Raw genomic sequence first — 27,354 nt, 5'->3', positions numbered from 1 at the left:
TCATATCTGTATTTCCTCTTGGTTTTCTGTATCAAAACAATAAAGGCCTCAAAGTACTAAAGTTATTGAAGTTCTCTGTTTGTGAAAAAGGCAACTTAACCTTTTGCATCTTATATATGCTGTAGATATTGTTCTCGTTTGCCAGTCTTTTTTTTAAACTTGGTGTGTGATTTTTTTTCCCACATCTAAAATATTTTCCTTTTACTTCTCATGTTAAGTAATACCAATATTTTCTTGCAGAGTTTCTAGAAAAACTAAAAAAGTTTTCTCCCTCCTTCAAGAACAGATGAGTTTTCCTTAATGTTTATCTTGGTAATTTTTAAAAAATGCTTTCAGATAAACCATGGAACTGGAGTTTTAATGGGGCTTGAAGTAGGGTGAGCTATTTTGTTCATTCTGGAGTACTTTATAGAATAAAATGAGATGCTATTAATAATTATGCTGGGACAACAAGTATAAACAGGGACTATTTTGAGTAAACGAGGGTACACAGTTACCGAAGTTTAAAGGGAGACTTACAACATTTGGCTTCTAATTTGAGTTCTAGTGATAATTTGGTCTGCAGAACTCTTCTAACTAAGATGAACAATCAGTGCTGATTTCCAGAAAACATTAAGTTCTTCCAGAAATACCTGGCCTAATCTCCATGAAAAATAGATAGAAAAGTTGGAACAAACACCTAGCTAGCAGGTAAAAAAACAATGTGAATAGTGAATAATAATCCAAACTATAGTTGTTGTCTTTACTTTTTCTCATGTCTTCCTACTTTTTGCCCTGATTACATCTAACTAGAATTATTCAAGTCAACAAATGTTAGCTAAGGCTAAGGTCATGCCTACGTAATTCTCTTAATCTCTCGGCCCCCTCGGTACCACAGACAATTTCTTCAAGGTCTCGTCTCCTGATTCCCTTCTACCTCTCTAACGGTTTTTCTCCATGGTGTTTTGGGTTGTATCTTCTTCTTTTTGCAGCAATTCCTCCTTAAATACCGATTTTCTTCCTTTTTCTGTTCTCTTTCACTCCCTCGTTACCTGCTTTCCTAGGAACCATGGGATTGGGCAGACCAGGTTAAGCCTTCTTGTATGTGGGCACCCATCTGAAGGGGGAAGGAGGGCAACGTGCAGCTCAGTGCTGGAAGACTCACTGCTGACCCTACTCTCCCTAAATCCACTCATCCATTCCATGGCTTCAACCACTAACTTTACACTGATCTTCAACAGCAAGACCTTTCTTCTTGACTCCAGCCCCACATTTCTGAGCAAATATTGAATTATACTTGGCTGTTTCCCAGTCTCCTAGAACTTAATACACCCAAAACGTGGCTCATTCCTTTCTCCACAGCTTCATGCTTTAGCCTGTATTTCTAATCCCAATTAATAGCATCATTTTCTACAACCTGACCCAATCATCACCATCTTCCTGCCCAACTCAGTTGGCTCTTAGCAAAAGCTAAATCTAAGCTATCCAGCCACCTCAAATCTACTGTATCTATTCTTTTTTTTCCCCATTCCCATGGCTTTCATCCACGTTTTTCCTTCTCCTCTCTGGCCTAGATTCCTACCCACCAATGTGGCATCTCAGACTTCAGTGTCTCCTTGAGTCAGTATGTGCTCCACGGTACTGCCAGTCATTTCTCGGTTCACAATCATGTCAGTTTTTCTCTTCCCCAAAACTCTGTGAATAACTAATACCTTCGGAACAAGGATCACTCCTTATCTTTTTGATTTAGTCTCAAGCGCATCCCCTGCCACTCTCCTACTGTGTTTCAATCACAGGCACAGTGGAGAATCATTTCCTCTTTACTCTTCTGTGGACTTTCCCAGCAGACCACGTGCTCCGTGAGGGAGGCTCTCTGACTTTCATCCAACAGAAAGCCCCATCGGCTCTCCCTGCCTCCTGTGTGGCTCTGGTGTGTCCTCTCCACTCTGTCCCCGCTGTCTCTGTCTTCGTTCAGACCCTCCCTAAGTCCACCTGGACCACTGCCACTGCCTCCTAACTAGTCCCTCTCTGTCTTTGTTTCAACTCACAGGTAATAATACAGAATGAATGCAAAGTGGGCAAAAGTAGAAATGTTCCTCGAAGCTTTCAACAGCTTTCTCACTTCTTCTGAATAGTTTCCCAGTTCCTTCATTAGCAAGGCCCATATAATATGACCTTTAACTCATCAGCCTCATGTCTTGTCATTCTTCCATTTTAAACCTCACCTCTGGCCATGACAATTAATTAGCTGTAGCTTCCTAAACGAGCTCCACTCTTATGTAGCCACGTCTCTGCAGATGCTAGTGTCTCTGCCTGAGTCTTTCAACTTCACGTAGTGAACTCACTTCCCAGGATCACTCCAATCTGGGACCATCACCTCATCAATGCTACCATAGTAACCTGTGTGTACTTTCAATCACACTGTACAGTAACCATGTACACTTGCTTGCTTTTCCCCTTGCGAGATTCAGGCAACTTGAGCCCTGGAACTGTGGATGTATGTACTTTAATCTCTGTGTTCTGATATTGGTCAAAAGGTTTGTTTGGGTTTAAAAACCTGAACCAACTTTTGACCATTCCAATAATATCCTAGAATAAGCATAGATACAAGGCAGACATTAAAAAAAAATTTTTTTTTCAGCTCAGAAGTTCATTAGGTTTAAGAGGCTACTAATCACTCCTCCAATTTCTCCTCTTTACTACTGCAAGTAAAATATTCCTTAAAGAGAGATATAATAAAAATATACTCCTAATTAAGAACATTCAAAATCTTTTTCTCTCTTTCATTAATTCACTCAACACATATTTACTCAATAGTCACTATATGCCAGGCACTATGCTATGTGCTACAGATACAAAATTAAAACAACAACACAAGGTTTTATCTTAGTAGTGTGGAAAACGTGTTTTAAAAATCAATTACAACACAGAGTGGCAAGGAGACCACAGGCACAGAACAAGATGGTATAGAAGCACCTGAATATTCAAGAGGCACGGAAGACGCTGCTTCATAGGTGAAGTGCGGCAGAAAGGACACTAGTAACACACGCAACACAACTGAATTTAATCAAGTCACCGTTCCGAGAACTGGCACAGCTAGCAGTTTTCATTAATGGTTAATTCATAATGCTTCGTGAAGAGAGGGTACGTTTGGAGACAGGCTACAGAAATCCCTCAGGGCCACTGCGTAAAGTTCACAGCAGCCCTGCGGTCCTCCACGTCTGGGTCACGAACACCATGGCAACAGATGCCGTGTCCAAGGGCACGATGGCCCTCCCTGCTACTGAATTTCCTCCATTCGTACACGCTGGGAAGTCTTTTCAATCTTTACTGCCATGGAGTTTTTCAAATTGTCGCTTATGACAAAGTTTCCTGATTCTTTTTAATTCATTCCTTTCTACTACATGAACAGAGTGTGGTAGCACAAATGCTTGAAAATATTTTCCTTACAAGCATGTTTTGGTCTTTGACAGACAAGATTCTTTATTCCTTTGTGCCTTATAAGTAACCTTATTTTCTGTTCTTTTGTTCCCTGCTTGTATAAGAGCATTAATTCTTTGGAAGAAAAATAAAACTGACGTTAGTTAATGGCCCATAGAATGAAAAAAAAAGAAAAAGCAAATCCAGGCTATGCCTTTCGCTATGTCATGGGTAATTATAATTTGGACAGACTTCAAAAATATTTAATCAAGACTTTAATGGAGAAAGAAGAATTTGCCTAGATACCTTTTATTGTTAATATAATGTAGGGATATAAATTAGGACAACAATCAGAATTGGGGAATGGCAGATAAAAATACTTTAATTCTCTAATTCCTTAATATAGAGAAAATGGCAAGAAGTACTTCAAACATAATTTGTAAACGTGGGATTATAATATATATGCAAATTGGTGGCCAAATATTAGAGAAATATTTAAGTATGTTTTATATTATAAAATAAATATATGACCACATGACAGAAAATCTGGAAAAGAAAAAATCCTTTTATATTATGAATAATTTTCTCTGGAAAAATTTCTTATTAAAGTGAACATCTATAATACAGCTTTCTGGGCACACACTTATTTCTGTGTCTTAGTGGAAGCACCATATACAAGTGGAAATTTGTCTACTCTGGTCCACTGAAAAAAGATTTTAAAAAGTAAAGAATAGAAAAATACTAGGCATTTTCAGAAAAGGGAAAGAAACATGAGGAAAAGAATACATAGGATACATCCTTTCAATAACTTGAAATGATTTAACTAACAAAAATGCAGGAGAATGAATACAAGTGCTTTTTGTTTTTAATTTAATAATATATTCATTTTACTTAAAGTGTAGTTATGTGTGCACATAAAATTTATTACTTTAATCATTGCAGCAACTCTTTCCATTCTCAAGTAACTTTGGAAAGAATTCATAACTTTACAATGCACTAATAAAAGATGTTTCAACACCTCTTTTCGCAACATCTGAATGAAACTTCAGTTCAGTTCAGTTCAGTACAGTCACTCAGTCGTGTCCGACTCTTTGCGACTTAGCAGATTACAAACATAGACATCAGTTATACTTGAATTGGAGTTAATTACCACAGTGTAAGAGGCGATTTAATTACCCATGATTGCAAAATCCTGATCTTACCTGGATGTTGTCATAGAACAAAACATCAGGCACTTTCATTTTCTCGTGGGCATTATAGATTGGTGCGCTAACCGTGCCAATCCTCAGAGATCCAGAAGAGACTTCACCTAAACATTTCACATAGGACAGAGAATTACTCATAGGCCTGTCCTCAGAGAAGCCAAGTCCAGCCTGAACAGGATACAATATAGCATCTTTAACATTTTGTAAGCTCATCAAGGAATTTTAATCTAACATCTAAAAAAATAAGCTTGAAGGTAGTAATAAAACATTATAGCTTTGCAAAAAAATCTTAAAAGCTCTACAAAAAAGGCTGAAGATGTTTCAAAATATCAAAAATTTTATTTAAAACAACATATGGAGCAAGCAACATATAGATAAGATTGAGAATGGAAAAACCCAGAACTCAGTCAAGGCACCTGTATGAGCTGTTTGGTCAGAGACTCTAAAATACGTACATTTGAAAATTCCAAAGTACCATGAATATAATCTTTTTTTTTTTTTTTTTTTAGAACCCATAGAAGAATCCCCTAGAGCTCTAGTCAAAAATACAGAGGAACTGACCCCAGACCTTTCAAACCACTGGTTTTAGGAAAGCCCAGATCTGTACTTCCAATAAGCACCACAGGTCCTACAGTGGTTCCGTGATGATTACATTGTATTGTTCCCTATTTGCTTTAAATAGCTGGTCTAGAATAGAAAATGAGCTCCTTAAAGCCATGAAACGAAGCTATAAATTTCTTCAAGTCAGGGGACATATCTCACATGTGTAAGGAGAGACAGAGACTCACTGCATGTCACATTTGAAGGTCCATGATAATAACATAGCAGTTTCAGTTGTTGTGGTCATATTGACCAGAATAGACGCTCTTATTTACTGAGGACCTTCCATGTGCCAGACCTCAGCTTCGGCTCATTGTTTTCTCACATGATTTCATGTAAATCTCTTAACAAGGAGACAAGAACTATAAGGAAGCTAAGAAGAACACGAATTAAATAATTTGCTTAAAATCACCCAGCTAGTATGGGTAGAGCTAAAAACAGAATTTAGTATAGGATGCTGTTCTTTCTGGGCTTCCCAGGCGGCTTAGCGGTAAAGAATCCATCTGCAAAGCAGGGAGACATGGGAACCCTGGGTCAGGAAAACCTCCTGGAGAAGGAAATGGCAACCCACTCCAGTGTTCTTGCCAGGGAGATCCCATGGACAGAAGCCTGGTGGGCTACAGTCCACAGGGTGGCGAAGAGTCAGACATGACTTAGCAACTAAATGACAATAACAACGATGTTCTTTCTGCAGTGTGATGTCCAAATAAATTTCATCCTGTAGATATACCTGAGCAAGCAGGTGGACAATTACAATGTCTTAGGCAACTGTCCCATCTTTTCTCCCTTCTCTTTAAAATTGGCTATTTTTGTGCTAGAGCACTTTGAAAAACAAGGAGAGAAACCAATATTTGCTTCTATGGAGTACCATGAACAATTCTGAAGTTTAAATAATTACACTCCCAGCCTGTTGAATCACCACCGAGTGCTACACATTTGCCAAAACACAGTAGACCTCTCCCTCCAATAGCTCCTTGCCATTTCCTTTCATTCACAAGTTCTATTAGCAGAGAAAACCATGATCTGCCACACCAAGAATTTACTATTTACTTACTACTTTCAGGTCTCTGAAAGAAAGAAAGTGAAGTTGCTCAGTTGTGTCTGACCCTTTGCGACCCCATGGACGGTAGCCTAACAGGCTCCTCCGTCCATGGGATTTTCCTGGCAAGAGTACTGGAGTGGGTTGCCATTTCCTTCTCCAGGAGATCTTCCTGACCCGGAGATCAAACCCAGGTCTCCCACATTGCAGGCAGACGCTTTACCGTCTGAGCCACCAGGAAGTCCATCAGGTCTCTGAAATAGACCCTATATAAAACTATAAAGGGAAAGACAAGGACTGTGGCAGTGAATTTACTACATACTTGTATGCTGAGATGACACGTTACTTCAGGTTCAAACAGCATTTGATACCATCTATGGTTTTTCCTGTGGTCATGTATGGATGTGCGAGTTGGACGGTGAAGAAGGCTGAGCGCCGAAGAATTGATGCTTTTGAACTGTGGTGTTGGAGAAGACTCTTGAGAGTCCCTTGGACTGCAAGGAGATCCAACCAGTCCATTCTGAAGGAGATCAGCCCTGGGTGTTCTTTGGAAGGAATGATGAGAAAGCTGAAACTCCAGTACTTTGGCCACCTCATGTGAAGAGTTGACTCATTGGAAAAGACCCTGATGCTGGGAGGGATTGGGGGCAGGAGGAGAAGGGGACGACAGAGGATGAGATGGCTGGATGGCATTACTGACTCGATGGATGTGAGTCTGAGTGAACTCCGGGAGTTGGTGATGGACAGGGAGGCCTGGCGTGCTGCGATTCATGGGGTCGCAAAGAGTCGGACACGACTGAGCGACTGATCTGATCTGATGGCTTAGTTTGCAATGGCACCCCACTCCAGTACTCTTGCCTGGAGAATCCCATGGGTGGAGGAGCCTGGTGGGCTGAAGTCCATGGGGTTGCTAAGAGTCGGATACGACTGAGCGACTTCACTTTCACTTTTCACTTTCATGCACTGGAGAAGGAAATGGCAACCCACTCCAGTGTTTTTGCCTGGAGAATCCCAGGGATGGGGGAGCCTGGTGGGCTGCCGCCTATGGGGTCGCACAGAGTCGGACACAACTGAAGTGACTTAGAGTAGCAGTAGCATGGCTTAGTTTATGAAAGATACCTATTCAGTAGATTTAGGACTTTAAGAAAATTTAAATAACTCAGCTAATGTTTATCGCTAAAATTTCAAGCTAGAAAAGGGAAAGGCACTCAGAGAATGGTGATGATAGTACTTCCCTGGTAGAAAGATGACTAGCAGGCTTCTAAGAAATCTCTTGGGATGGCATTAATTTGGTAAATGTGTCAAGGTCCTCAGTCTGGTAGGCTCAAAATCTGATTTTATCCTTACAACAGAGGGCACACCCAATTCCCAGGAGAATGTTAAAGACATATATTTTTATCTATACAGAAATTGATATATAAAGCCAGAACTGCAATATATTACATTGCAATGAAAATGGAAAATTTCATATAGACTACATGATATATGGTTTCTATATCAGCATTTTAATCAGAAGGAGACTTGCATGGAAAGCTAAATCCTTATCAGAAGGCTGTTTTGTGAACCTCATCCTCTGAACAGGAGGATAAATTACAGGAATTCTCTACAAGAAAGAAGATATTAAAGATGAATGGGACCAGATAAGTCAAAAGTCTCTTAGTTTCCTTATCTCCTTCCTACACAAGGCTTAGATGGGAACTGCCAGCACTGGCTTATTACTGAGACTAAACAATCTATTATTTGAATGATGCAATCTTTTTTCTTTTTTTTTTTTTGGATATGTTGACGGATTCAATCAAGTGCTGTTATGAATCTCCAAGTCCCAGAGTTATTCTGTCTCTGAGTCGTCTCTGCGTTTCTGTAGCCAGATCCATCAGTATATTGAGTTTATAGTTTTACTGTAAAAAAATCACCTTATCTCCTTAATATAAAGTTCTCGTTCCAGTGCATCAACTATTAAAAACATCTACTGCAAAGAAAGTCACAATAAGTCCCTTTAAGAGAGTGATCACACATTGGATATTTTTATAAGACAGTTAATGACCCTTAAAAAACAGAGAACCTGTCTTTGTGCTCTAAATGAAGAACAGGGCACTTTTACAGAAAGATCTAAACCTCTCCTAAACTCAAATTTTACTTATGGCTATCCAAAATAAAAGTAGCACAAAAGACAATCAGGTAGAAATAAAAGGAGTAAGAAGGCATGAAGTGATACTCAGAATATTATTTTAGTCTACATCAACCTAGGCAGTTTCCCAAACATGTCCTGTAGGACACTGGTGGTCCCCAAAATGTAAATGTGCGAAGAGAACAGAACGCTAGGTCCTATGGTGAAATACCCTTGAAATAAAAGGTCAAGCAAAGTTACATGTTTATTTACAGTAGGAATTCTCTGAGCTTTTAATATTCATGTCAATTGTGACCTCTTGGGGGAGGACCTACATCTGTTATGCACTGAAAAAAAGGAAACTTTTTTTAAATAAAAGATTCTTCAACACAATACGTGAAACAAAATGGGTGGAGATCAAAAACATTTTTAACTGAAATAATAATAATAATAATTTATTACATTATTATTAATATAATAATATGTAGCTCAGATGGTAAAGAATCTGCCTGCAACACAGGATACCTCAGTTCTATTCCTGGGTTGGGAAGATAACCTAGAGAAGGCAACAGCAACCCTCTCCAGTATTCTTGCCTGGAGAATTCCATGGAGATTCCTTGGAGCCTGGCAGGCTACAGTCCATGGGGATGTAAAGAGTTGGACACAACTCAGCAATTTTCATACACACACACACACGTAATAAATAATACAAATGTTTAATAATTCACTTAAAAGAGAAACGATTCAAATACTTACATTTGTAATCCTCCAATTCAGACTCTGGACTATTATCAGTGCTTATTTCTATTGCAGCATCTGCCAGATTTTTTTCTAATGCTGACCTTGCAAGGCTTGGTAAAAACCTGGTCGGGTGGGAAGGATGGATTGATAAAGTCAAAGCTTTCTATGATTCCAAAATATCTTCTGACACTTAGACAGACACATGACCAATTAAGGATGATCCGTCTTGATCTGTGAAAAAACAGCTTGAGAATACTTAAATCTTCTGTTTTCTGAACATACTATAGTATCCCATTTCCCACAGCAATCTTTTACAACTTTTAATAGAGATTTATGCTTTTTTCCATTAAAGCATTATATGCCACTCATTAAATTTATTCTTAGGTTTGCAAAGCTTTCTATTATTATTTTGAATGGCATTATTTTTTTTAAAAATTCGACTTCTTTATTGATTTTTACTGGAATATATGGATAGGAATATCACTGACTTGGGTGTATAAGTAATATCACTATATTCCAACTGTTCTAAAATGTAGTTTACATGAAGCTTCTCTTGAATTTTTTTATGTAGCTAATCATATAACTTTTAGCTAGTCTAAAAGTACAAGAGGCAACATTCTTGTTTAGTTCCTAACTCCATAAAGCAATATATCCTAAGAATGTTTGCTATAAGATTTTAGGGCCTACCCTTTACCAGATTAAGAACGCCTCTTTGACTCATGGTTAGCTAAGCATATTGTTTGTTTACTTCTGCTTTGGTTTGTTTTCAAGTTTGGCTGCTGAGTTCTATCAAACCCTTTTTAATGATTTATTAAAATGAAAATTTTTCTCAGTAATATGTTAATATGTAATGTGTTAATAGGCTTTCCCTTGTGGCTCAGACAGTAAAGAGTCTGCCTGCAGCGCAGGAGACCCGGGTTCAATCTCTAAGTCGGGAATATCTCCTGGAGAAGGAAATGGCAACTGACTCCAGTATTCTTGCCTGAAAATCCCATGGATGGAGAGGCTGGCAGGCTACAGTCCATGGGGTTGCAAAGAGTCAGACTTGACTGAGTGACTTCACTCTCACTCATTCATGCTAATATGGTAAATTTAAAAAAAGAATATTGAAATTTCTTCACATTCTTGAGGTAACTCCAGGTTGCTCATAATTTATTTATATGGATAAATTATATACAATATATATCTACATTTGGTTTGTTAGTATTTCATTTAGGATTTCTGTACACATTCCATGAATGCAATTTATAATTTTCCTTTCATATATTATTCTTGTCTGGTTTAGGTATCATGATTATACTAGACTCAAAGTGAACTGGTACGTTTTCACGGTCTACTCACTAGAATGGCCTCTAAAATGCTTTGTGTATGATTGTTTCATTCATTCCAAAGTATTACTTTCCCTTAGGCTTTGAAACTCTTTGTATTACTTAGCATTGACTATTTACTTCTATTAACTATAACATAGTTCTGACTAAGAAAACACTGGCTAGATAATAAATCTATCTTTCTGTATGTATTTTATTCAGCTCATGACCCTAAAAAATAGGCAATTGAAGCATTTTTTTCTAATTTTCATTTAGAAGTTGAATTGTCTACTTAAGAGAATCAACTTTATTATTTCTCATGATTATTAGTTATTCAAAGAATTACTCCAAAGCACTGGAAACGAGCCTCACTTTAGCCTCATTTCACCACAGAACAAACTGAAGTTGCAACACAAGGAACTTGCTTTTACTACAAGAAAACTGTCCACTAAGTTGAAAATGTATAGAGGGCAGTTAAGAGATTTTCCTAAGCTGAATACAGTTTCTCTTTTAATTCCTCTAATGTATCAAGGAATGAATGGACAACAGTTATAACCACCAGAAAAATAATTAAAAGATCATGTGAAAAGAGTCTAAAAGAAATCTTCAAGTCGATTGGATGGTGTTATTAATCTTTTCTAACTACTGTTTTAAGCATGATTCTGTAAGGAAATTCTATGTCAGTGTTTAAAATAATTTCCAAACAAGTATGAAAAATAGTAGTAGTAGAAACAATAGTAGACTGAGAAGATGCTAGTTTTTTCATACTTGGGCAACAGGACATGTCATACTACCCTGCATGGAAAGCTCCAGTGCAAGTTTAGGAAGTGCCATGTGTAATGCTTAAGACCTCTCTCTCATTAGACAACGAACCAGCATTCAAATGCCAAACCTACTTTTCCTTATTCACTACTGTCTGATCTGAGTACATAACTTAGCTTTATCATGTATAAAAATCTCTTTTTTATTATGCCTAAGTAAAGGTCCGTCCAGTCAAGGCTATGGTTTTTCCAGTGGTCATGTATGGATGTGAGAGTTGGACTATAAAGAAAGCTGAGCACCAAAGAATTGATGCTTTTCAACTGTGGTGTTGGAGAAGACTCTTGAGAGTCCCTTGGACTGCAAGGAGATCCAACCAGTCCATCCTAAAGGAGATCAGTCCTGGGTGTTCATTGGAAGGACTGATGCTGAAGCTGAAACTCCAATACTTTGGCCACCTCATGCAAAGAGTTGACTCATTGGAAAATACCCTGATGCTGGGAGGGATTGGGGGCAGGAGGAGAAGGGGACGACAGAGGATGAGATGGCTGGATGGCATCACTGACTCGATGGACGTGAGTCTGAGTAAACTCCAGGAGTTAGTGATGGACAGGGAGGCCTGGCGTGCTGCGATTCATGGGGTTGCAAAGAGTTGGACATGACTGAGCAACTGAACTGAACTGAACTGAAGATAATGAAGGGGAACACTGCATACAAGGCTGAAAAAGCTACATGTTCAGACTGATAACTTTTTCCAGACCTGAGCACAGACTATCAAACTTCTATGTACTATTTTAGCAAAGACCCAGAAAGTTGGATTCAGTGAGAAAGGAGAATATGGTTACCTGGAAAGACAGGCTTTGGTGACAGCATTGTGAAGGTTCTCATTAGGGTACTGTGACAGCCGACGAGAAATCCTCAACAGCTGTCTGGTAGAAAGGGACGCCGCCAGTGATTGCGCCTACCAAAAGGCAAAGACAGGCTGGTGAAGAGTTCTGTTTCAACTTGCTGAAAGTGCCTTTGGATGGATATCATCGCAGAATTCATTATTCCTGAATGACAAGGCCAAACTTAACTATGCACTTACTGTTAATGAATTACAAATAAACAAAAACCAATTTACACTTAAAACATCCTTAAAGACAGCTTTTTAAAAAAAAATCCATGAAAAGTATTTATTAATTAAATTAAATTAAAGTGCTGTGTATAGATCAGTCTTATGGACTCTGTGGGAGAGGGAGAGGGTGGGGAGAATTGGGAGAATGGCATTGAAACAGGTATAATATCATGTATGAAACGAATCGCCAGTCCAGGTTCGATGCACAATACTGGATGCTTGGGGCTGGTGCACTGGGATGACCCAGAGGGAGGGTATGGGGAGGGAGGAGGGAGGAGGGTTCAGGATAGGGAACACAGATATACCTGTGGCGGATTCATTTCGATATTTGGCAAAACTAATACAATATTGTAAAGTTTAAAAATAAAATAAAATTAAAAAAAAAATAAAGTGCTGTGTATACATGTGTTTTTTGTTTTTTTCTTTTTTTCTGAGGAGGGGAAGGAGGTTAGATAGAGGAAAGATGTTACATTGTACAGATTGAACCTGATTAAGGATAGCCCTTATGTACAACTAACTGGGGCTTCCCCAAAGGCTCAGTGGGTAAGGTATCTGCCTATAAAGCAGGAGACACAGTAGAAGGGGGATTGATCTTTAGGTCTGAAAGATCCCCTGGAGGAGGATGTTACAACCTACTCCAGTTTTCTTACCTGAAAAGTCCCACAGCAGAGGAACCTGGCTGACTACAGTCCATGGGGTCACAAAGAGTCAGACAGGACTAAGTGAATGAACACACACACATTCATTTCCACTCCCACCCTGCTTATACAAAGCGAAACTGTTAAGATAGCCAGAAAATGCTCTGAGCTTTAAGTAATTATCTGGCTTCTGAAATAGAGAAAAGGAGTTGTGGACAATTTAGGCTGCTGATCACAGAGGTGTCAATCAGTTATCACCTGGGTGGCAGCTTACAGTTGGGAAACCTTCTCCTACACTGTTAGAATAATTTTACTTTATATTCTTATTCTTCCCCAAATCCCATTAAGAGAGCTGCTAGTAAAGAGCTCAGGACATCATTAAGTACCAATAAACATTTGTGGACTTGAATTTGAAATTATCTTAGCAGACAGCTTAATGCAATAGTAAAGTTTATAAGCTTTTTATAAGCTTTGGAGTCAGACAAATCAGCTTTCCATTTATTAGCTATGTGATTTTTGGCAAGTTACTTAATCTCTTCAGGCCCCAATTTCCTCATCTTTAAAATGACAATAAGAAAGCCCTCACTTTTAAGTGTTATGAGTATGAGGATTAAATTAGAAAATTATTCTAAAGCACTTAGCAGAGGTCAGACACATATGGGTGCTCAACAAACAGCAGCAATTATTATTCAAAGTCAGCTTCCTCAAAATGAAAAAAAAAAAATCTAATAGGGAACGGGATCTACACGTTAGTAGAAATCTAATGCATCAGATTGTTACTGGCCTCGTTCCTAACGTAGATCAGCAGCATTAGAAGATAGTAGTTTTAAATCAAGAGGAGAACTTTTAAAGAAACTGGTCCTCTGGGATGGGAGAGGGGCCGAAGAGGCCAGGGTGAAATGTCACTGAGTCTGACCAGGGCAGTTAAGTGGCCCTGAGCCCCTGAGGAAAGGGAAAGGGGACTCTATCAAATTAACAAAGGATCCAGAATGGATGGTGGGAGGATGCTAAAACTACACTACACATTTGTTCCTTTTAACACTTTGCTTAAGGTCATCTCTGCACCTCCCAAGGCAGCAAAAAAAGAATGTATTGCTCCTTCTTCATGTATTTCACAGCTCCATGAGATGCAGGTCTGCTATTATTAGCATTATATTTCAGCTACAACTTGGATTAAACACTCCTTTGGGGACTAGGTTAGAAGCATGATCACTTTTTATGACATACCCTTTTTTCTATTAAAAAACACATTCTAAGTTTCAGGGACTTCATAAGCAAAACATTTGGTTCAGACTTGTTCAACAAATTTGCATTGTAGACACAGAGACAATATTTAAATATAAAAAAGCATAAAGTGCAATTCAAAATAGCATATAATTTAATGCAAAAATAAGTGGAGCACTTGACAACTGCTATAGGGGCTTAAAAATGTTCAAGTGGGTAGGAGAAATGCTGTGAACAAAGGGAGGAAAGCAACAAGAACAGAAATACATGCAGAATGTAAGGAAAGCAACCCAGCTTTACTAAAGGGTCCTGCTGGAAAGTTTACTCCCAAATATCAAAGATCCATGAATTACGCTTAAGGAGTTGGTATTTCTTCTAAAGGCAATAGGACTGTGCTATGTGCAAAGCAGTAACATGGTTTTAGAAAGACTAACCTGGCAGTAATAGGCAAAGTAGTTGAAGGACAAAGAACTAAGGCAGGAATCAGAAAGGCACTTCAATTACTTACTATGAAGAGATAAAGTCCTACAGTAAGGTTACTTGCAAGAAGAAGGAAGTTGTTGTTCAGCCGCTAAGTCGTGTCCGACTTTTTTGGTGACCCCATGGACTGTAGCCCATGAGGCTACTCTGTTCATGGGATTTTCCAGGCAAGAATACTGGAGTGGGTTGCCATTTCCTCCTCTAGGGGATCTTACTGACCCAGGGATGGAATCCATGTCTCCTGCATCGGCAGGAGGATTCTTTCCCACTGAGCCACCTGGGAAGCCCAATAAGAAAGCAGAGAAGGGATTAAACAAATGTTTCAAAGGACTTGGCAATGGATAGATATGAAACAGTAGGAAGAATTAAGGATAAGATTGTTTTAGCTAGTATGACTGAAAGTGTCAGAAGTTAAATATGACCTAGCAATTCCCACTCAATACTTGAGACCGTGAAAAATTGCTATTTTAATCGTGGAAAATGTTTGACAAATGACTCCAACCAGAGGATTCTATGACAAGAGTCCCATTAAACCACATGGTAACTTTCCAGGTTAAAATATTCTAGTCTAATTCCAAACATGACACTGAATTTGGGCTTCGTATTTCATTCCAGTGATCAAGAAGGACTTCTCTTGAGTTTGAAAAATACTTAGTCAGTTAATAATACGAAAATGCTTTACAATAATATCCAGTATTAAATCAGAAAGAAGCTTTAGGTTGAGCCACTTAAGCATTGAATAAAGGGTTTGGCTGTTTCTGCTCTCACATTATTGCCAACGAAAAATTGAGAATCTAATTTAAAAACCCTAATACACTTAACATTTATCATATCAAACTTCTAACTGCAGTTTTAGGTAAGGATATGAGCATACTGAAGAGCACACCTCAAGGGTTTTTTGGATTAACATTATTAAAATAGCAATTCAGCTTAAAAATATTAGAGGTTTAAGATAAAAACTTATTTAAAAATATATTCTTTTTTTCCTCTTAAAGAATTATTTTTTATGAAAATGTAATGTTCTCTGGGAGAGAAAACTCTAGGGACAACATATTAATTAATAACTAATTAATTTATTCATGCATTCATCAAACATTTGTTAACTTTTCTACTATGTGCCAGGTACCAGGATGGGAGATAGTTGGTACAAAAAAGATACTTTGACCCTCCTTTGTCTCCCTGAAAGCAGGAACCACCCATGAAAAAATACCCTCCCTGTACTAGGAGGCTAGAAGGCATCCTTAGCACCAGAAACAGGGAATTTAGGGCTGAGAGGGTTATATTAACAAACCTTGTTTCTTTTTCACGAAATTACCACCCCAAGCCCAAATGTCTTTGTATTGTCAATTCTTCACAATTTTATTGTTTCTTTGTCTAAAAGGTATAAACACTGCCTGCTTTGGTCACTTCTTTAAGTCTCAGATTTTTATGGGGCTCCTGCATCTACAAAATTAAAACTGTTGTTTTGCTCTTCTTAAACAGTCTCATGTCAATTTAATTCTTAGGCCACCGAAAGAACTTAAAGAGGAAGAAGGGAAAAGTTTTCTCCCCTATACCATCCCAAACATAAACAGAATCAGAAATAGAGAATCAACAAGGAAAGAGAAGTTAGAAGCTAGAGATAAAGTTGTTGGCATCCACACAGAGGTGATACTTGAAGCCATAAGAATACATGAGATTGCTCAGCAGAGGAGACAGTGGAGTAGAGCCAAAGCTCCAGGAACACCTAGGTACTCCTCTAGAGCTAAAACTTGTTTTCTGTGACACCAGCCAGGAGAAGCTGGAAAAAATGTTAAAACCATTGAAACAGTAACATACACATAGGAGAAAGCATAGCAGAAGGGATAAAATTATCAGCTTAAAAAATAGATTTTAAAGCACTGAACTCTAAGAATATAAAGCAGCAGCCTGTCAACAACAGAAAATTCCATGGAGAAAACCCAGACTTACTGTTGGATCCTGTGTCTCTCTGAGTTTGTGCGTAAATGACAACAATTTGTCCAAAGCTTCCGGAGGCATATCTGGGACCTATTTTATGAGAGGATTAAGGAAAGAAAGAATAAATTGGGATATATGATCAAGCAACCAGAAATTATGGCTACTTATAAAATAATATTAAAATTATGTTTTTATAAAGTCTCTGATTATAGGTATGATGCTTAACCTGTGGATAAATTTGCTTATTCATCTTCTCAGGAAACACTTTTGCCTCTGCTTTCTCTTTAAGAATCAGGTCTAGAAGATGTGACACATATATGCAATCAAATGCTACTCAGCCATAAAAAAGAATAAAATAATGCCATTTGCAGCAACATGGATGCGACCGGAGAGTATCACACTAAGTGAAGTGAAGTCAGAAAGAGAAAGACAAATACCATATGATATCATTTATATGGGGAATCTAAAATATGACACAAACAAACCTATCTATAAAAATAGAAACAGAATCACAGACATAGAGAATAGACTAGAGCGGGGAGGAGGGAAGGGAAGGAGGGGTGGGGAAGAGGGGGGAAGGGGTGAATTGGGAGTTCAGGATCAGCAAATGCAAACTGGTATATATAGAATGGGTAAACAGCAAATCCTACTGTACAGCCCAGAGAACTGTATTCAACAGCCTGTGACAAACCAGAATAAAAAAGAGTATGAAAAAGAACGTATATAATACGTATAACGGAGTCACTTTGCTGTACAGTGATTAATACAACATTGTAAGTCAGCTATACGTCAACTTAAAAAAGAATCAGGTAAAACCAGGCCATTCTTCATTTACAATTCTTTCACAATGATAAAACTGAAAGGAACCTCTAACCAATTAAAAACTGGCATATAGTACACCCATAAGAAACTTCTCATATATCACATCCATTTCTGTTAGCTTCAACTCTAATTCAGGCATTTTTCTTACGAAACCAAACTCCTTCATTTAGCAGCAACCTTACACCTATGTCTACTAAGAGACTTAATATATCCTTGTATAAAGGGAAGATGCTCAAACTGTCCATTTTTTCAAGGACTTTACAACCTGTAATAAACCATAATGGAAAAGAACATGAAAAAGAATGTATACATACATATATATATATATATATATATATATGCATATACACACATATGCATTTCTGAATCACTTTGCTGTATGGCAGAAACTAACACAACATTGTAAATCAACTGTATTTCAGTAAAATAAATATGAAAAAAATCCCCACATACCTGAGGGGCATGATCTACTTATCAATGAAATGTAAAGAACAGTTGCCTGGAAACATACATTGACTGCTTTTAAGTACACTGAGTTTATTATGTATTTGAATTGATAATAAGAAAATTTTACTTAATAAAAAAATTAAAATTTTAACTTAAAAAGAGTAGAAGGAGATGTTAGAACAATGATTGGTATAACATGACAATTTCAGAAACAAAATGTTCATGGTTTCTCTGGGCATTTAAGTAATTGGAATTTTTAAAATTCAAAGCTCTATACCATATATACTCATTCATTCTTTAAATCAACCCTGTGATGTAATAAGTAGTATCATCCCCATCATCAAACGAAGAAAATATGGTTGAGTAATCTACCCAAGATCCAGAAGCTAATAAGTAGTGGATCTGACATTTAAAGGCAAGTTTTTTGACTTTAAAGTCTACACCCTTATCCACAATCATGCTCATAAGACCTAAAATTAAATAAAATATTTCAAAGGGGATGAGTGCAGTTATTAGTGATCTAGAATAGTACTGTCTAGCAAAACATTCTACAATGATGGAAATATTCTTTATGCTATCGGCGTGCCATGGCCATTTGAAGTAAGACTGAGCAACTGAATTTTTAAATTTGATTTAATGTGGCTACTGCTACTACGTTAAACAGTGAAGTCCCAGAATTCCAAAAGTGCTAAACACACTGCTTGGTTAAGGCAGATGCCACAATAAGAGATTACAAACACTACAAGCCACTAGACAGCTAACCAGTTAAGTACAGGCTATATTACAATCCCAAGGGGACCAGAAATACCTAGGATTTTCTACAAAACCTATGGAACTAAAATATATTTGGCCTCCTCTTGTAGTTGGAGAAGGAAATGGCAACCTACTCTAATATTCCTGCCTGGGAAATCCCACGGACAGAGGAGCCTTGTGGGCGTCAGTCAATGGGCTCATTGAAAGTTGGACACGACTTAGCGGCTAAACCACCACCACCACCCCTTTTAGTAGGGGCTTTAAATAGTCACCTTTGGTTGAATCTAAAAGGAAAAAGAATCCCCAAACTGGCTCCACAGGAGGAAAATGGAGAGACAGCCCAAATGCCTGGTTCTTAAGGTGTGGTCCCAGACCAACAGCATCAGCATCGCCTGAGTACTTAAGACATGTAAATTCTCATTTCCATCCCAGAATCACTGGCTCGGCGATCTGTAAGTTAACAAGCCCTCCAGATGATCCTGAAAAGTGTTGACGTCTGAGAACCATTTTATAAGGAAATTTGGAAATAAACAGTGAGAAAAAGCCAAAAATATCCAACTCTGCTCAAGCAGGTGTCAAAAATGCCTTAAAAAGAGAGTAACTGAAGGCAACAGGCTTGTGCTGGCCTCACTCTTACCATTTCCTTAATCACTTGGATTTCTTCACTTTTGACAAGTGGTTTCATGTAATGGAAAAAGAACATGGTTAAGAATTCTGGCCCCAGCCACTGCTGTGTCGTGCTTCCAATAACAGGGGGTTCTGCCAAGGCGATGATTCTGAAGGAGGGGTGAACAGGAAAAATCGATCTAAAAGGGAAAAAAAAGCTTTTTAAGCATAACCTTTTGTGTCAGAAATTAGGTCACAGTAGCTAAAGCCTAGGCAATAATAAGACTATGGTACAGATAAAACTATTACCCAAAGAACAAGCTCTGGAAAAACAAAGGTCAGGACATTCTAAAAACCTAAGATTAAAACAAAAGGAGAATTACCAAAGGTTAATATATGATGTACCATGTCAACTGATGAAACTCCATCGCTGGCATGATTCGCTGTTTTGGAAAACATGAATCCATGTTTTTGGATATGTTGTTATACCTACAATAAATTTACTCCATAGTCCCTTGAAGAAAAAAGTGAAGGTGAAAGTCACTCAGTCGTGTTCGACTCTTCGTGACCCCATGGATGATACAGTCCATGGAATTCTCCAGACCAGAATACTGGAGTGGGTAGCCTTTCCCTTCTCCAAGGGATCTTCCCAACCCAGGGAATGAACCCAGGTCTCCCACATTACAGGCAGATTCTTTACCAGCTGAACCACAAGGGAACCCCAGTAGTCCCTTGAAACATAACCCCAAACAGTTCATACTCATTACATAGGTCCCCTGTCTTTGTTCAAAATCTCCTGTCTTGCAAGGAACTTCTATGTCAGTCATAGAAAGACCAAGAAACATTATTCAGGATGAAGAGACTTTTTACAATGTAGAAAATTTAAGTAGCATAGGGGATCTGATTAAAATTTAAATTTGGATTGGCAATAAGAATACTTAGGTCTTTAAAAGGTGGAGAAAAGTGAACTTCCATGTAATTCACTCTTTTGTCATTTAATAGGAAACAATGTGATTTTTACAGTGATCTCTTTGATAAATCCCTGTTAGGGAATCTGAAGATGTAAATATATAAGATAAGATTTCCCATGGTTTATGAAATGAACTTGAGTAGTTTTAGAAGAAGGAGCTAGAAATAGAAACCCTTTATCATGATCTAATCATGAGTAATATCAGTTCTTATCAATTCTCAAAACTGTAGTGCAAATAGACCTTTTGCGGGTTATATCATCCTTGTTGAGAAAGAAGAAACGAAACTCAAACACCTGCCAAGATCTTCAGAAAAAAGAAAATAAAGGGACCTAAATGGCATTTCTTCATTGCCACCAACTATTATGATAGAACTCAACAGTTACATGGTTGGGCAGCGAGAATATCAGGAGATAAGACATGTGTAGAGAGAATCAGATAAATACTCGGAAGATTTCAGATCAAAACAAGTCCCCTCAATACAACAGGAAGGTTCACTGAGTCCTTGACAGTACGATTTAGAATTTTAGAGGGCCACAGCATCATTTGTAATGATTTGTAAGCTGGGGAAAAGCAGTTTATAGGAATGGTCATATGAAACGTCTGGGTGAGTTCATAAAAGCTACTAAATACCATTTCATTTTGGTAGGTAGGGTCAGGGGGAGAGACTTATTTATAGATATTCAAGCATAGCATGGGGATGATTTGTCCAAAGGAGTTGTACTAGAAAGAGAAAAGGATAACAACACAGATAATGACTTGAGAGTCCTAAGGACGGCATGATCACTCAGGATTGCTAGAAACTACAGTCACACAACAAAACCTGGACAGACAGAATTCTATGATCTGAAAAGAGAAGATTATTCCATTTTCCACTTCTGTTAAGTGGTTTGCCATAATCCAGAAAGTCTGCCGCAGGGCCCAGCAACAGATGTTGGATTCATCTTTGATCCTCTTCTCTCCTAGCTGGGACAAAAGAAGGTGGGAGAGACAGAGCCTGCTTATTTGTGCTTTGCTCAGAATTAAAGCTGCAGATGTAGTTTTACACTCAAGATGGTGAGGACACTAAAGTAGGGAAAAAACAAAACCAAAATCCAACAAGCAAGGGAATTTCAATTGCCATCCTTAAACCAACAGGCGAAGAAGCAAGTGCCACAGGTACACTGTAGATTCAGGCCTAGAACAACTAACATGAAAGCAAGCCAGGCTGGTTTTAACTTAAACATGGAGATGGTCATTGCTTATGAGGTACACTGTGGCTTGCTTTTTGGTATGGACTCCAGCAGGGTGGCTTCCCCGGTGGTGCTAGTGGTAAAGAACCTGCCTACTCATGCAGGAGACCTAACAAAAGCAGGTTCTGTCCCTGGGTTGGGAAGATCCCCTGCAGTAGGAAGTAGCAACAACCCACTCCAGTAATCTTGCCGAGAAACTTCCACAGACAGAGAAGCCTGGTGGGCTACAGACCATGGGGTCACAGAGTCTGACACAGCTGAGCATGCGCACACATACACACACACACACACACACACACACACACACACACACACACTCTAGCAGGGTACCCAAGTGAGTGGGCCAAGTTTAAAGGGGGCAGTTTCTGATGATAGCTGATGTGTCAGGAAAATAAGTATTAATATAAGCTGACTATAAAAACAGCCAACTGCTAAATAACAGGAAGAGAAGGACCTGTTTGCTTGTTAAGTTCTCCTCAAAGGCTTCCTCACATATAAACAGGTCATATGGAAAGTTGTTTTCTGATGATGTTACATTCTCTGAGTCTGAAAGTTAGAGAGCAGAGCACGCCTGAGGACAGGCCATGTACTTCCAGATGTGATATGACACGCATGCGTGTGTGCTAAGTCTCTTCAGTCATGACCGACTCTGTGCGATCCTACGGACAGTAGCCCACCAGGCTCCTCTGTCCATGGAATTCTCCAGGCAAGAAGACTGGAGTGGATTTCCATGCCCTTCTACAGGGAATATTCAAACCCAGGGATCAAACCCACATCTCTTACGTCTCCTGCATTGCGAGTGGGTTCTTTACCACTAGTGTTACGTGGGAAGCCCCGTGATCTGACATGCTGGTGGGTAATAGAAAGGCTGAAGAAGTAATAAATAATTGAGAATTAGGAAACATGCACTATGAAAATTTTAAATCAAGGTTAACTTCAATTTTACTAGAATTTAACAACAAATAGCAATTGAAACTAAAGATACAGATTAACTTCAGATAAATAGATATCATTTCATAAAGATTAAAAAACTTTAAAGCAGAAAGATCTTTTACAAAGGCTTAAAATATTGGGGCCAATATGTTTGTTTGGGGGCATCAGTAAAAGTTTTTAGAAAGTAAAATACTTTCCAATGCTTCTCAACAATAAAAAGGAAATTAATTATTGGTATACAACAGCATGGAATATCTCAAAATAATTATGCTGAGAGGCCAGACCCAAAGAACACATACTGTGCAAATACATTTATATAAAGCTCTAGAAAAATGCATATAGAAAATTTTCTATAAAGAAAGCTCAGCGCCGAAGAATTGATGCTTTTGAACTGTGGTGTTGGAGAAGACTTTTGCGAATCCCTTGGACTGCAAGGAGCTCCAACCAGTCCATCCTAAAGGAAATCAGTCCATCCTAAAGGAAATCAGTCCTGAATATTCATTGGAAGGACTGAGACTGAAGCTGAAACTCCAATACTTTGGCCACCTGATGCAAAGAGCTGACTCATTGGAAAAGACCCTGATACTGGGAAAGATTGAAGGCAGGAGGAGAAGGGGACAACAGAGGATGAGATGGCTGGATGGCATCACCAACTCAACGGACATGAGTCTGAGTAAACTCTAGGAGTTGGTGATGGACAGGGAGGCCTGCCATCCATGGGGTCACAAAGAGTCGGACACAACAGAGCAACTGAATTGAACTGAGAAAATGCACGTTATATAGACTAACAGGGAGCAGTTTCCTGGGGTGAGAGGGGGTGGTGAGAAGGATTAAAAAGGGTCCGACGGCACTTTGGAGACCGTGGAGGTACTTGCTCTCGTGACTGTGCTGGCAGTTTCACAGGTGTATAAAATATAAAAATTATCAAACTGCACACTGTGAATATATATTTGTATATTGGAATTACAAAGCTATTAATAAAACCAAAACTTCAATAAATTTCTATCTTCTGACAGAAATTATATGCTACATTTCTGTCAAATGTGTATGTTAAAAAAACTTGAAACAATAACATAGAAGGTTTTTATAACGATATTAATCATGAACTGAAAAAGGATTTTGTAACTGGCCTTTCACACTGTAATACTATTGTTCCAACTCAGAACCTGGAGGTTATGCAAGTCTGTACACAGTCCACATTTCTCCTGCTTTGCAACGTAGCAAAGCAAATTCCTACTTCATCTTTATACCACACAATGTCTAGTGTGACAGATAAGTAAATAGTTAAATAGATAAATGTATTGCTGTTGTTAATAACCATCACTGCAAGAAACTTTTTGAAGACCTTTGTTGGCAAGGACAAAACAGAGATAAGTGATAAGTGAGAATAATGGTTTTTCATTAAGAGCAGAGCAGCTAGTCTAAATCTGGCCTTGAATGAGTTTTTGAGAGAAGGTGCATTCTTGTATCAAACATGTGATGCATTTGTGTATAAGAAGACAAAAGCAATACATACAGTAATAAGTAATATGGCTTCCCTGGTGGTTCAGTGGTAAAGAATTCATCTGCAATGCAGGAGGCTGCCTGCAATGCATTGGATCCCTGGGTCGGGAAGATCCCCTGGAGAAAGAAATGGTAACCCACTACAGTATTCTTGCCTGGGAAACCCCATGGACAGAGAAGCCTGGCAGGTTACAGTCCATGGGGTGCAAAGAGTTGGACACAACTTCATGACTAAACCACCACCCCACAGACCCTTCATAAGCACAGAGTTTAGAACTTTTCCTTGACCATAAAAATGTTTAGGATTATTTTTCAAAATCAGAATTTGTTTACAGCACTTTGTTTTGAGAACCAAACACAGAGACTTGGGCATAAAATCCTGGATCTAACTTGAATTTTGTTAAAAATGTACACAGACTAATTTTCCAGAAAAGAGATCCTGAGGTTTCTAGGGGAAGTAGGAGAGAATGCTCGATCCTAACTACCTTCAAATGTGAGTAAGAGTAAAATCTAACAGACTGAGGATTGTGCCCAATGTCCACTTCCAGTCTATAAGTGATTAATAGAAACGGGAAGATTATCAACTCTCTTCAATGTTTAATCGTAATAAAAAAATATTCAATAAAAATACAAAAACATTAGAGCATATATAATTACAACTGAGACTAGGCCTCTAATCTTTATTGCTTTCCTGAGATAACCAGAAGCCTATTTTTGGTAAAATAAACTATTGGTAATTCACAGAGGTTCTCACCCACCCTCATCTAGGCTCTGACCAGCAGCAGGAAGGGACACATTTAGAAGCCTGTAGCATTTGTACTCCTCCTTTCCCCAAAGAAATTTTTCTCATCAAAGGAAATAGTTCTATTTTGGTCCTTACTTCCTGTGGGAAATGCTGGCATGGTTTCTGGTGAGCACGCCCATCACGTTATTTCTAACCCCGATGTCCACAGTATTCCAGGTGTCCTGCACTAGAAGGGAAGGCTCTAGCATTTCTTTAGCTATTTCTAAAGGAACTTTAGCCATGTCATTAGCTGCAAAGAATACCTGCAGAGCACTACAGAAACGATTGAGGTATATGGTGAAATTAGAACACAAAGAAGGTCAGCAGAGGAGTCGAATATAATTGTACTGAAACTGGGTTTCATACGATGAAGTTGAAAGGCTTGGTAGCTCACTGCTAGTAGCTGATAATTATGAGACTCTATGTTATCAGACTTGTCATTAAGAGCAAAGTAGTCTTAATTAGTAGGTTCATAAAAGGAAACATTGCTAGCTCAGAAAGTTATCGAAAACTGGATGAATACAATCACTTTACCTTGAGTTTTCTAGAATTTGTTCTGGGTTAAGATTTATTCGTGATTCCAAAACATTTACCAAGTGTTCTACTATGTATCAGATACTGTGACATTTGAAACAAAGAGATGAAGTATAGGGCATTAGAGGGTCCGGACAACATTACAGCCCTCGGTTCCAGTTTTTTCCTAAGACCCAAGTGCATCCTCTCCTTTCCTTTGAACACCAAATTCCTTTTTGTGACAATTTAAGGTTGTTCTTTTGTTGCTGTTACTTGTAACTGAAGCATTCCTGCTGAACATAAATATGAAAATTGTTCCTATCTGAAAGCCAAAATGTATCTAAATTTACCAAACCGGGTCTAGAAGCAAAGTAGCCTAAATCTGACTTCCTTTCACTCTACCTTTGATCATTTTCTCTATCTCAAATGCCCCACAAGGAAACAAAGTATTAATAGCTGAGTTTATTTAAAGATGAAGAGAAATAATAATCACTTCGCTGCACTTCAGTTCCATGCTTAGGTATGGAATGAAAGAATAGAAGACTTGAGCTGAGTTTCTAATTTATAGTTCAGATGCTGATGCCAAGAGTGACATATTAGATATGGACAGAACAGGCTCAACTCAAGCTATTTGTTAAGTAATATGACAACGGGTCATATTACTTACAAGAATCACTCATGAAACAAATTAATTTTCTCACAGGACACAAATTTCCCACTTTTCATGCTATGCTATTTCCTTTCGGTGGAGCTGCCCACACTCAACCAAATGAAAACAGCCTGGACAGATATAGTCAAGCGGCTGAAAGGAAGAATCTAATCTACTCTAACCCTAAAGGACAACATATTTATTCTAAGAAAATAGTGTGTTTCTCCGGTTAAAAAAAGGAGGAACACTGATAAGGAAAGGAACCAGGCTGTCAGCTGGCAGAAATACTTTGGATAGAGAGGAGAATTCATTTTGAGACAACTCGCCTCTGAAAAGTTAATAAAGTCCTGATAAATTGATAGAATGTAAGAGAAAGAAAGAGAAGTTCAGCCCAGGAGGCTCAACACCTAACTGATGATATATACAGAAGAGACACCAGCGGAAACAGGAGCGTGGGAGTGGAGAGGGGTGATGTGTACATGCGTATGGAGAGCAACACGTTCAAATCAGAAGGGTTCTAGTCATAACACGCCACGGGAGGAGGAGGAAACGGACAGAAGATGAAACTGACAGGATTCCTGATGTGCCTGAATGTGCTGAGAGGAGATACAGACAACAGGCAAAGTGCCTCTACAAATCTAAGAGGATAGAAATTATATCAAGTGCTTTTTCCAACCACAACAGTATGAAACTAGAATCAATTATATGAAGAGAAACAGGGCCTTCCCTGGAGGTGCAGGAAAGTGTGAATGGGTAAGAATCTGGCTGCCAAGGCAGGGGACATGGCTTCCACCCCTGGGCTGGGAAGACTGCACCTGCCACGGGGCAACTAAGCCCACGCGCCACACCTACTGAAGCCTGCGCTCCACACCTACTGAAGCCCGCGCTCCACAAGAGAAGCCACCTCAACGATAAGTCTCTGCACTGCCAACCAGAGGGCAGGCCCTGCTCACTGCGACTAGAGAAAGTCCACTCACAGTGACAAAGGCCCACTGCAGCTATAAACTAATTAACTGAAAAAAGAAATGGGAAAACACAAACACGTGGACACTAACCAACATGCTGCTAAAAAACCCCCGTGGATCAATGAAGAAACTGAAGATGAAACCAGACAATATCTCAAGACAAACTGATAATAAAAACAGCTTTCCAACATCTATATGAGGCAGCAAAAGCAGTTCTAAGAGGGAAGTTCATAGCAATACAAACCTATCCCAAGAAACAGGAAAATTCGTAAACCTAAGTTACCATCTAACAGAATTAGAAAAAGAACAGAAGCCCGAAGTCAGTAGAAGGAAAGGGAAAAAAAAAAATCAGAGACAGAAAAAGTAGACACCAAAAAATAATTGAAAAGATCAATGAAACCGAGAGCAGTCTTTTTTTTCCCTTAATGATAAACAAAACGGATAAGCCTTTAGTCAGATTCATCTGGGGGGAAGAAAAAGAGGACCCGAATAAGCCAAATAAGTAATGGAAGAGAAGTTACAACCAATATCACAGAGGTTAAAAAAACATAAGAGAGTACTATGAACAGTTACATGCCAACAGATTAGATAATGAGAATAAATGGATAAACTGGATAAATTTCTA

General features: G+C 38.6%; 1 protein-coding gene across 4 annotated transcripts in view; it reads right to left on the bottom strand.

Moving 5' to 3' along the window:
• The window catches only part of VWA8 (von Willebrand factor A domain containing 8), a 372,743-nt gene that overhangs the window by 239,465 nt on the left and 105,924 nt on the right, over positions 1-27,354 (bottom strand). For all 4 annotated transcript variants that reach the window (XM_044926848.2, XM_025263046.3, XM_044926849.2 and 1 more), the window contains exons 15-19: positions 19,214-19,382; positions 16,567-16,644; positions 12,003-12,118; positions 9,107-9,213; positions 4,602-4,708 (exon numbers count right to left, since the gene is read on the bottom strand). In XM_044926848.2, coding sequence (XP_044782783.2) covers positions 4,602-4,708; positions 9,107-9,213; positions 12,003-12,118; positions 16,567-16,644; positions 19,214-19,382 — 577 coding nt within the window. The remainder of the gene's footprint in view (positions 1-4,601; positions 4,709-9,106; positions 9,214-12,002; positions 12,119-16,566; positions 16,645-19,213; positions 19,383-27,354) is intronic.

The sequence above is a fragment of the Bubalus bubalis genome, chromosome 13 (genome assembly GCF_019923935.1).
Source record: "Bubalus bubalis isolate 160015118507 breed Murrah chromosome 13, NDDB_SH_1, whole genome shotgun sequence".
NCBI classification, from domain to species: Eukaryota; Metazoa; Chordata; class Mammalia; order Artiodactyla; family Bovidae; genus Bubalus; species Bubalus bubalis.
The sequence above is the reverse complement of the archived record's forward strand: the minus strand, read 5'-3'. Positions and strand labels throughout refer to the sequence as shown.